The sequence below is a fragment of the Phocoena sinus genome, chromosome 10 (genome assembly GCF_008692025.1).
Source record: "Phocoena sinus isolate mPhoSin1 chromosome 10, mPhoSin1.pri, whole genome shotgun sequence".
Classification (NCBI taxonomy): Eukaryota; Metazoa; Chordata; class Mammalia; order Artiodactyla; family Phocoenidae; genus Phocoena; species Phocoena sinus.
The window spans coordinates 73,003,008-73,015,447 of record NC_045772.1 but is presented as its reverse complement, the minus strand read 5'-3'; the positions used below and the strand labels follow the sequence as shown (position 1 = coordinate 73,015,447).

Below are 12,440 nucleotides of genomic sequence, written 5' to 3'. Positions count from 1 at the left end.
TTTCTTAAAAACCTAACAGAAAACTGAGGTTCAGTGCTCCCCCCAAAATCCTTTTAGGATTACAAGTTTGGAATGGAGCCAGGACAAGTCTTTCATTTCCCTGTCTCCCAATTCTGAGAGCTTTCCCAACCAAGCTGTCATTTCTTCTAGTCTCACTTTATTAGTCCTACAGGATGTATAAACAGTGTTGAACACAAACGAAAATTGTTTGCTTCTTTTCCCATAAACTGCCTTTTTTCCCCTATAGTGGAGAAATCACATGCTAAAGAGGTCGACTTTTATGTCATGTGCAGAAGAAGAGATGAAATCCCATTATAACCCAATCCTGTTCCACAGCATGGCCTATGAGCCTCACTTCTCCTGCAGACCTGGTCAGAGAAGCCACCATATTCACTACATAAAGTCATAAAGTATGTTTTGAAACAGGAAGTAAATAAGTCCCATATACACTGACATTTCACACATCAAAAAAATTAATACATAGTTCAGCAGCTATGCCTATTTTCCTCAAAGAGGTCAAATTTAAACTCAAGTGACCAAGGAAAAAAATTCTACAAATAGAGGAGGGTCACATAACCAAGTACCATTATAGTCACAAGTCACAAATCCACTGGAAACTGAGAGAAGGACATCGTTTACTGATCTGGAATCAGACCTATTTGGCTCACAGGTAGCAGGTAACTAAGCCACCACGTCTGATGATAAAACATTTCTGCCAAAAGGAAAGGTGGTCGTATTAAACAACCATTTTCTACCCTCCTGGAACAGCTGAGTATTTTATGGTGCCTAGGACAAGGTTCGTCCCTCCAAGCAACTACCCTCCACTACTCAGAGTTCCTGGGCTTGAAGTCATGGCTCAAAATTCATCAGAATCCATGGACAGATTAACACAAGTCACTCTCTAACCCTCCAACACAATGGCTGACTGTTCTCTGAGCCAGAACATTTTTGTTATTTCAAAGTTAGCTGTTTCTTCATGTGTAGTTGTCCATCTAGCCTATCTTTTCAAATGTAAAGTGACTGAGGGCAGGACCTTCCGGTTTGTAACACAAGTCCTAGCACTACTCTCTATTTTCCAACTGAACTGAGATGAAAATGATGCAATAAAATTCATACTGTGCAGAATACGTTTTACTGTGGTCAAATTTATCAGTCACAAAAATGAAGCCCCAAATTATTGGTGCTTGTGTAACCCCAGCAAAACTGTCTGTGTGCATTCATGCCATAATGCTATTAATTCTTTACCTTTATAAAAGAACATGAGATTAGTTTTAAAATTAAGCAAGATGACAGTACTCAAATAATACAAATCCAGAAATGGAAAAATTATTAATCCTATTAGTTACAAAGTTTACAATATTTACCCAAGCATAAGGCACATTAGGATTCAGTGGATAATATTATGGTATTAAGATTTGTGTCACTTTGTCTTTGAAGTGATATCTGCCTTTAAGTTTTCTATCAATATGTAATGCATAACGAATAAATTTTATGTATATAATTTTTTTAAAAAGATTTGTGCCAAATGTGCACATAAAGCAATATGAGGAATAGGTAAATAGCTAACTATTTTATCCATATCCAATAGGTACACATAAAATAGTGTCCTACTTAGTTCCCAAAGACGTCTAATAAAAACTAAAGCAGACACAGATAACTGCAATCCTATCTACCTCAAGTTTCTAAAAACCCATTTGGTTACACATTCCAAATAGTCATGAGACTCAAACAGCATGCATCGTCAACAACTGCATGGCTAGACCAGTCAGACAACTTTTTAAGTAGTCAAAGTGAAGCTACATGTTCAATGCTTTGTAGTAAAGTCAGTGGTATCCCTACTCCTAAACAAGAAGTGTTTTTTATTAAGTTGTTGTTTCTATCCTTAACATAAATTAATAAAAACTTATGTTCTAAGTAGTATTTAATATATCCTAATACTCTGAAAAGATTTCCACTCACACATTATTAGCACATGGGTTTCAAGTATACTGATTACATGTAATTACATTACGTTATTGATTACAATATGAAACAACCTCATATTTCATTCAAGCAGCTGCTGAGAAGAATTTAGACGGAAGCATGAAAGAAGTTATTTGTAATTTAAATAGACACTTAAAATTGTATTTTAAAAATTAACACAATCTTGAACTCACTAAGTGAATTAATTTTGTTAAAACAAAATTCTCTTTAATACTTGCACTAATGTGCAGAGTATAGGAAATGCTGACAATGCCAGGCACATGGTATATACTCAGAAACTTTTTGCTAAAAATGACCTTCACCTAGAGTGGGCTCACAATTATCTAGGGGCTTTTGTCTGAGGGGCTTTCGTCTGAGCAAGGAGGTAATAAGATCACACTCTGTATGTATCATGTACTGTGTATATGTAAGCCAAACCATGTGTGGCTACCACAGTGACCAGTTTCTGCAGTGTTCATTCTATTGCTTCTTCAGCTCTACCAAAAGATAGTAAGAGTGAGTGAACAAACCTTCCAAGACTTGTGTATGATATATATCAATAAAGGGTTGTGTGTGTGTTTGGCATTTCCTCAGGTATGAAAAATAATTTGACTAATATAAGTAAGCATCTCCATTGAACAACCAATTAATGTAGAGGCAGAAGGAAGGTTGAGAGAAAATGAAACAATTTTGGGGAATGTGAATCCAGCAGGGAATTGTAAAATGTCTACCTTTTCCCATCATTCCCATCTGGCAAATCGCTTACCCAAATCAGACTATCAAGATTACAGATCTTGCCACTGGATTTTTAAATCCCTACGTGATTTTTAAATCCCTACGTGATTTCTTCTCTGAAAATAAATTCATCAACATAAATTAACCAGAACCATGCTTTTTTTGGTTTCTGACATGGTTAAATTGTGATTAGACAATTAAACATTTTAATGAAAACAGGGAAATGCAAAATTATTCCATAACAAGTATATGAAGGTACTTAGTCTTTATAAAAATTAGTATGGAAATTAATGTAACACATGTAAACAAGGTATTTAATTTTACTAAAGTGATTTATTTTGACAATAGTTCAAACTGAACTTTTATTTAATATAGAAGGTCAATAATACATACTTATAAGTATAATACATACTTATATTTATATATTAAATATTTATATGTAGAATATACATATTTATATGTAAAATATACATATACTCAAAAAATGTCCCCACTCAAAATGACAACTATGTCAAGTATATCTGACTTAAAATAAAAGAAATTACAAAAATAAAAATAGTTAATTATTTAAGGACAGTGGCATTATGGCAGTGTTTTCTTCATTCTTTTATAACATTATTATATTGCTTTTAAAATTAAAATGTTTATTTTGGTTTAGTTATACATATTAACCCACTTCATCATTTAGAGACATTAAATAATACTAAAAGAATATAATTTATAAGTAAAACTATTATGTAGTTTTAAAATTCATATATGTATAAAATCCACATACCTGAGCCAACCTCTTTTTCTTCTTCTTCAATGTTGTTTTTGATGCTATCATACTCCTCATCAATGGTCTGGTTACCACGCATCTGAGATAAAATTCTACGGGCCTTCTGAGTCTGTCCTTTCTGAATAAGCCATCGAGGGCTTTCAGGTAAAAAGAGAAAGCCAAAAAACTGTATAACTGCTGGAATTGCTGCAAGTCCCAGCATGTACCTGTAATAAGAAATCAATACATGGTTGTAAAATGTGGTCTTATTAGCATTGAGTATGAATAAAAGGTTTGTGTTTACCACATTAGGAATAACATATAATGGTAAAAATTAGAATGATTTTCTTTTCATCATATGTGCATGTGTGTGTCACCAGAAAAGATATTTTTATATTGTAGTGAAAAATTGAAAAATGAGAAAAATCTGATTCTTCTTTATCTCTCGCACAAATTACAATGAAAAAGAATGGACAAAAGTCACAATAATTTTGGATAGGCATTCTGAACCAAACACAACATGCAAAACACCAAAATCACCATCCTATCGAATACTAATAAAATATAATTCTGTAATTTACAATATAAAAATGGGGCTAAGACAAAACTCTCTGATATCTGTTTAAAAGATATACTTTTCATTAAAATAAATGCCCAGATGTATTGCTTTACAGTTATTTCTTCTCTGTAAATGATTAGTTATGATTTCATTTTGCCATCAAGCATCATTTTTTTTAGACAAAAAAGCACTTTACTTAAAAAATGGGGAGGTGGAGGGAGAGTTAGGAAAGCACATAGCAGCCGATAGCAGAAAAAAGATGAAGTCAGATGCTAATAATCATTATTAAAATGACTAGAAATATGAAAAAGCTGCTAATGTTTTAAGTTGTCATCTTCTTCAAATGTCTATTCTTAATGACTGACAAAATTCTAAATAACAAATAAGCATAGCACTTTAAATCTACCAGAGAAATAACAAAAATAGCAATATGAATATATCAATATCAAAGATCTTTCCAAATTATTCTGACCACTGGACTAATCTCCTAATACCTCTAGGCCTCAATCTTTTTAAACTAAGTTAGATTACATAAACTTCAAGGTCTCTTTAAATTGGTGGCTTCTATGACTCTAGGACACCTGAATGTTTTCTATTGATCCAAGTTCCCAGAATATTTTCCATGGTAGATTTATGGTGGTAGAGCTCAGGCCAGTCCTGATTGCATAACAACCCATACTCACTGGCATTCATAAATCAAGACTCAATACACTTTTCAAAGCTGTTCTAACTTTTAAGCCATGCTAAACCAAAAGTATAGCAGTCCTGAAGACACATATCTTGTGAATAAGTCTATTATTTTCCAGGCAATTTCATTTTACTTCCAAAAAGAGTAGAAAAACAAAACACAATTGCTACATGGATGTTAAGAGTACCTCCTACTCAAACAGTAGCTATAAATACACTCAGCAAAATTAACTAAGATTTAGAAAGTGAACAAAGTGTTTATGAATGACTAAATAAATCACTTGGCCTACAATATTAAAGGAAATCTTATTAGACATGTTTTATACTTTAATTCATAAGTATTGATAATTACACCAATACTTAATCACTCCTTCCTCTGCTCACCTAGAAAACATTTTTGTTTTTTGTTTTTGACCTCTATTTATGTATACCTCTATTTATAATACCTTGTATTATAATAAATTATTTACCTATTTCACTTGACTGCATATTTAACTTTATATTCAGCATAGCACCTTATAAAGTATCTTGCACAATAGGCATTCAGTAAATGTTTTATGAAATGATACAAAAACAGCTATATATATCGAAACTGTCTATATAAACTAAACAGAAAACTGTTTCACACTCATAGTAAAATTTTCTGCAGCAACTCTACTGGATCATTTAGCTCTGCAAAGTTACTTACACAGAAATTCTTTCCAATGAAACTATTTGTTACTCTAGATATAACCAGACCTTTCCTTCTGTTTGTTACTCTAGGTATGACCAGACCTTTTCTTCTGAAGACTCATCTGATGAGAACTAGAGAGATCAGCTCACACAAATGCATATTTCTGGCCTCTTTCCCTTAAGATGATAACTTGTATAACCAAATCTTAATGTGTGTTTTAATGCTGTAAATGAATGAAATTTCTATTCAGTGTGTTCTCTCTTAAAAAATTTAAGAAAAAAGGTTATCCTACATTGCCAATTATTTAAAAGAAAAGCAATAAAAAGGTAGAAACCAAATATATTGGATTAGGAAATAAATAAGAAAAGTACTAAAGATGAAAGTCTTTACTTTTCATTTCTCTATACCTTTCTTGATCTTTCCTTCCGTTTTCCAAACCCCCTTAGTGATGAATTAAGATTAAAGGGGTGCACTGAATACTTCAAAGAAGCACTGAAATGAATACAGAAACTGAATCATTTTTAGACCCGAAGATGCTCACATAATACTTTGCACTTTACTACTCACTATTTAATCCCAGAACATAATATTTTTTAAAAATTAAAAGAAAAGGGAAAATACAAAAAGAAAAATATAAAGATACATATTAGCCTGCTTTTTTAAGCGAGCTGTAGAAGACAGACTACTTTAGCCCTCCAGCCTTCTGAAATCTCTAAGTCCCAAGAGTCTAGGTCTGACATTTACAATTCAGTGCCTTAATACTAGGGTAGGAAAAAGGAACTCACACTCTATTGCCAAACTTTAAGGATATATTAAAGCCTGTTTTCAGAGACTAGTCAAGATAAAACATGTTTTATACATTTACTAAGATTTCTAAAAGTAAAACAAAGGAGCTTATTTTACTATATTTTAATTATCTTTCATGATAAAAATATTTTGATAGAAATAAATTACCATGGCTTTGTATACACAAGAGATCAGGTAACTGTGGTTTATGATGGAGAGAGGGTAGGAGCAGACCTGGGTCATACTTCACCTCTGGACACATTAACCACAAAACCCTGATCAAGTTACGTAACATTTTAATGCACAGATGACAGTGTCCATTTCATTGAGCTGTTGGGAGAATTAAGTGAAATAATTCTTTTGGTACCTAAGCACAAAGAGAAAGCTCAGCAAAAAATGTTTTTACCTCCCTGACCTTCTCCCCTCTCAACTAATTCAATGCAACTTTTCTATTCCAGCTATATCATCCACCCAAACTTTTAGTAGGCAGCAGTAACCAGTTTCTTTCTTGAGGAAAAACTGTTCCTCCAATGATATGCATACTGGAGAGTAAGAAGAATAAGTAAGAGTTTGCTTTGCTGTGATACTGATGAAAATTTTAACATGAAACTAACAGAGGAGGAACTCTATACTAGTTAAGGCACTATCAGACTTACCAAGAGTCCTCTAAATCCAAGGAAACCAGGAACCAGATGAATGACAAGAGTACACTGATAAACCAGGCAGGCAATCCCCAAACAGACAAGCAGCCCCCTATTGACATGGGTTATCTCATAATTATAAGCCAAATCAAGGGTTCTAAACCCTGGCTGCACATTAGAATCACCCAGGAGGCTTTTAAAACACACCAGTGTCCAGGGCCCACCTACCCCAGGGATTTTGATTAATTGCTCTGGGCTTCAAGCTCAGGGAATTCTATTTTCTTAAAAGCTCCCCAGGTGCCATCAAGGCTGAGAACCACTGATCTAAGTGTTTTAAAACTCCAGGGGGTGAAAGTGAACAATAAGCACCCAAGGTCCACCTTAGAGCAAACATCATTTACCTTCTGGAGGCCAGATAGCACATCAAGCTGACAGAAGGGGAAATGAGGTTGACTCAATCAAAAATGCCAAGCCTTCATGAGTTCTAAAAATTTTTAGAATATTCTTTAGCATCATGATCACTCACAGAAAGATACCTTTTAAAACTTTCTAAACTGAAGTTAACAAATGAGCTATTTTCTGGTACAACTAGCAGTACCAGCACCTGCCTACCAGAAAACTAAGGAGGGGACCTCAAATAGTAAGCAATACTTCCAAATTGTGTGTTTGGGCCACCTATCAACAAAGGAGACAAGCCGGGCTTCTTCACCTCAGATTAGGCCTTCCCAGTGTCAGGAACTGAAACTCTGTAAACCAAACATCCCTCATTCCTGGGTGCCTAACCTCCCTACTGTGGCTGAGCAGACCTGCTGGGCTGCTGCCATCAGATGGCCTGTGCCTCACACAAAACCAAACAAGTCCTTCACTGAACTGAACAATTTACAATCATTCTTGTTTTAAAGGAATCATATTGCTCTAACCTATGAAGCAAAAGACAAGTATCTTTGAATAGATGGCCATTTAAGACACAGAATTTTGCAGTTCATAATTGCCCCTCTCTGAACTGATGATAAAATGGTTATCTGAAAACAAAGTCAACAGATAAACATGTTTCTTATTTCTAGTAGTTCCACAGCAGTGATGATTATGTTCCAAATACATGAAAATCTACTTGAAGGTCAAACTCAGCTTGAACAGCAAAAGTAGTAGCTAACACATAGCACTAGTTACTATGTGCCAAGTACTGTTCAAAAGAATTAAAATACTTTAACTCATTAATCTTCGCAACATCCCTATGAGGTAGGTACCATTATTATTACCATTTTAAAGACAAAGAAATGAGGCACAAAGAAGATACAGAACTAACATGCGGTGGAACTAGGATTAAAACCCAGGCTCCCTATAATAAATGTTTATTGTAAGTCAAGCTATAATAAATGTTTCATGATTACTTGATAATTATTCTGCAGAACTCATAAAAGGGGGCATAAATTTACCTCAGCCTCATGTTTAAGGATCGCTTTAGAAGTCTGCTGTTCACACATCTCTGTGAAATGCAGGGAAGCCCTGTGGCAATAGCAGGGGAAAGGGCTGCCGGGTGCAGTCCCTCCCAATCTTGCCAAACCCTGCATAGCACCTGACACTTAGCACCCACTGGGCTAGGGAACTGCAAACTGGATTTAACAACACGGACCCACTCGTGGCAAACGGGATATTCTCTTACCCTCAACACCAGAGTGCTTTTATGAAAACAGCTGACTATTAGTTAAAAGAAAATATATCATTTGTAAAGGTAAACTTGTGGTGCTCACTTTGAACACTATGCCAAAATGAATTTTGATTTCATTTTTCTTTTATACTGGTAAACTTTTCATATAGGAAAAATTTAGATAATAACATAATAGATAGTTTAAAAGATGTTTGAGGGCAAAAAATTTTGACTTGGAATTTGATCCTTTTAAAATGTTTTATATAACAGATGTGATAGAGCTAAAGTAGCTTTTGTCTACACTTTGTTTTCCAATGTCTGCCTTCCAGGGCTTCCCTGGTGGCGCAGTGGTTGAGAGTCCACCTGCCGATGCAGGAGACACACGTTCGTGCCCCGGTCCGGGAAGATCCCACATGCTGCGGAGCGGCTGGGCCCGTGAGCCATGGCCGCTGAGCCTGCGCATCCGGAGCCTGTGCTCCGCAACGGGAGAGGCCACAAGAGTGAGAGGCCCGCGTACCGCAAAAACAAAACAAAACAAAATGTCTGCCTTCCAGAGGCCGCCCCAAAAGGAATTGTGCTGGATTGAGGAATTGTATCCTGCGTCACGTTCTGTTTACTTCTCTTCTCCCCTCTATTCTTTTTCCTCCTTAAATTCTCAAATGATGGGAAAAGGTTGCCAATGCCTTATAATGCAAGAGCTATACGATTTATGGTTTTACTTGAAAGTCAAGCTGTAACAGAAAAACTATCATAGCTAAGGGAACTGTATTACAAAATATTATATTTAAAACAAATTGTATAGAATTATTTTTATGGCTCTTGAGGTGCTGAATTCTACTAAGGGAAGACATTTTCACTCTGAGGAGCACAGTGAAGATTTTTTGGACACTGCAGTCATTTAGCCAAATATCCTCCTAATAGGCCATGATAGCATTAATGTGCAATTCAATAATCACTTCCTTACCTGTCTCTAGACCTCGTGTTGTTAAAAGTATACATTTTTAAACCAAATCCTCATGTTACATTTTCCTAGTCCTAGAGAATCTTGATATTTTTCAAAACAGTAAGATGAGCTCAGTCACCATCTCTGAAACTGTCCTGGGTACAGGGAGGATTTTTAGCAATATTCTCTAATAATATCTCATACTGTCTTATAATAAACTGAAAAAAATCAAATGACAAATCTGTATTTGTTATTCCAATAGTTTTACCTCCATCCTCTATCTTCTAGCTTGTATTCTGTTTATATCTATTTGCTATTAATTTGGAAATCAAGAATGGTTAGCCCATTCTAAGAGCACAAATCAATTAGAGGAATACTATATCATAAATACTAAGCATAATGCTATGCTTTATTCTTTAAAACTCTACAGTTTCAAATTGGCATTCTTTCACATATAACTACGAAATAAACTTTAAACCTTGTTTTCCTGAAACATTTCATTGAAAATAGAAAGGGTTAACACAGTAAGTAAATTCTTTGAAAATGTTACTTTTTGAAGATTTACTGTGTTTGCTTTGAAAGCTAAGGCTGAACTTGCCATCTGAGATGTTATTCAGCTGTTTACCCAGCAAACATCTGAATGTGAGTTAAGTACCAAACTCTAAGCCAATCATTAAGCAATTAAGCATCATGAATGAACTTAACCAGAGAGAGTGCATTACTGTGTAAATCCAAAAACATCTCCCCAAGCTCAACTTTCCAATGATCTCTATCATTATACACTTTTTAAGTTTCCCCTTAAAAAGGCATAACCCCATACCTTCAAACCACATCCAAGACTGTCCTTCAGCCCTATATCTAGAGCTACCCAACTTCGTTGTTCAAGAGTCCTACGGATTTTGAGTTTTTTCATAAACTTTAAGTAATAATCACATGAGTAATGCATTTACTCCAAGATCCCTATTCTTGGATTTACAAAAGAAACAGCCACCTTTAAATATCAATGATAAAATAATTACTCGATAGTCATCAAACATGAATTGTGATTTATATATGTTCTTACTTAATGCAAGTTTTAAATGTAAGAAGATAACACTGAATTTAACTACCTGCTATGGTTACAACAACTTACTTGATAATATATTTAAAAATTTTTCTTCATCACTCACAAATCCATTTCAAAAGATAAGAAATTAAAATAAGAAAATACGGCCTAAGAAAGGCTACAAATGAACTTACCTACAAAACCGAAATAGAGTTACAGATGCAGAAAATAAACTTATGCTTACCGGGGGTTAAGGGGTGGGGGAGGGATGAATTGGAAGACTGGGATTGACACATACACACTATGATATATAAAATAGATAACTAATAAGGACCTACTGTATAGCACTGGGAACTCTACTCAATACTCTGTAATGGGTTATATGGGAAAAGAATATAAAAAAGAGCAGATATATGTATTTGTACAACAGATTCCCTTTGCTGTACATCTGAAACTAATACACATTGTAAATGAATTATACCCCAATAAAAATTAAAAAAAAAAAAGAAAATACTGCCTAATTGAGACCTCAGGCTAATAAGTTAATTTTCCTCTGCCATTAAGGGCCATGTAGAATATTAACATCAATGACTGATACACTTGAAAATCTGATGGCAGTTAGAGAGCAAACAGGAGACACAAAGCTGGGGGTACATAATAAAAAAAAAAAAATCAATGTGTCAAGTTGGATTCTTTCAAGTAAAAAGGTGATGTGATACATCACCAGCAAATGAGCAATTTTTATGTTACCTAGTAAACGAGTCTATGTAAACTGTTAAAAAATTCATAGCCATAGATGTAAACATATATATAAGCCAAAGAAAATATTAACTCTATCTATCTACATAATAAGGGGAAAATCTCTCAAAGTAATTTGATATCAGTACATAAGGCAAATGGCTTGGCCGAGGTTATTTAGTGCTGTGGTCATAGCAGAAGCAGCAAGATATACTTGCTTTAACAGAATAAGATTAGATGCTATTTAAATAAATAATGTAGTATTTTGCAGAGATATTAAACAACATGGCAAAATGCATTAAGATGTACAAAATTGACAGTACGAGTGCTGAAAATAATGCACGCACAACCATACCTATATACATACCCTTTTTTTTCCAACTCTGAATATCTTCCATACGCAAAGCTCTATGTTTGGGATTTTGGAGATACAGAAATGACTAAGAGATACTCCCTTGCTTCAAGGAGCTCATACCTAGTAATCATGGAACAAAATTGGATTATGTAATTGCTATGACTGAGATTTAGGCACAGTGTAAGAGTAAGGAGAAAAGTTATTTCAACAGAGGATATTAGAAAAAGTGTCATGGCAGAAAAAACATTTAAACTATCACTGACCATTGCAGAAAAGGAATATAATGGAGAGAGCCAACATAAGGTTGAAATTAACTTTTTTTAGGCAAAATTTGCATATAATAAAATGAGATCCAAGGTGTACCATTCTGTATATGTATATGTGTGTGTGTGTGTGTGTGTGTGTGTATGTGTATATCCTTGTAACTACCATCCCAATCAAGAAACAGAACATTTCCATCATCCCAGAAAGTTCCCTCATACCTTACCCGCTTCCAGTCAATCCCCATTGCCTTAGACAATCACTGATGGAATTTCTGTCCCCATAGCTAATTTTGCAAATTGATGAACTTCATACGGAATGTTAGAGACCATACTTCTTTGTATCTAGCTTCTTTCAATCTTGTTTTTGAGATACATCCATTCTTTCTGATCTACCGATTTATCAATCCTTACCAGTCTCATTGTTTTAGCTTTATAGTAAGTCTTGAAATCAGATAGTGAATCATCCAACTTGTTCTTCAAGATGGCTTCGGCAATTCTAGGTCCTTTACTTTTCTGTAAAAATTTTAGAATCTACTTGTCCTTTTCAGTGAATTTGAATGAATGTAAGTGGTGATAGCGGACATCTTTGTCTTGAATTCCATCAGAAGGGAAAGCATTCAGGCTTTCCCCATTGAGTATAAAGCTGGC

At 34.6% G+C, this 12,440-nt stretch overlaps 1 protein-coding gene across 3 annotated transcripts in view; it reads right to left on the bottom strand.

Moving 5' to 3' along the window:
• The window catches only part of SLC2A13 (solute carrier family 2 member 13), a 445,982-nt gene that overhangs the window by 333,857 nt on the left and 99,685 nt on the right, over positions 1–12,440 (bottom strand). For all 3 annotated transcript variants that reach the window (XM_032646426.1, XM_032646428.1, XM_032646427.1), the window contains exon 3: positions 3,473–3,681. In XM_032646426.1, the coding sequence (XP_032502317.1) occupies positions 3,473–3,681 (209 nt within the window). The remainder of the gene's footprint in view (positions 1–3,472; positions 3,682–12,440) is intronic.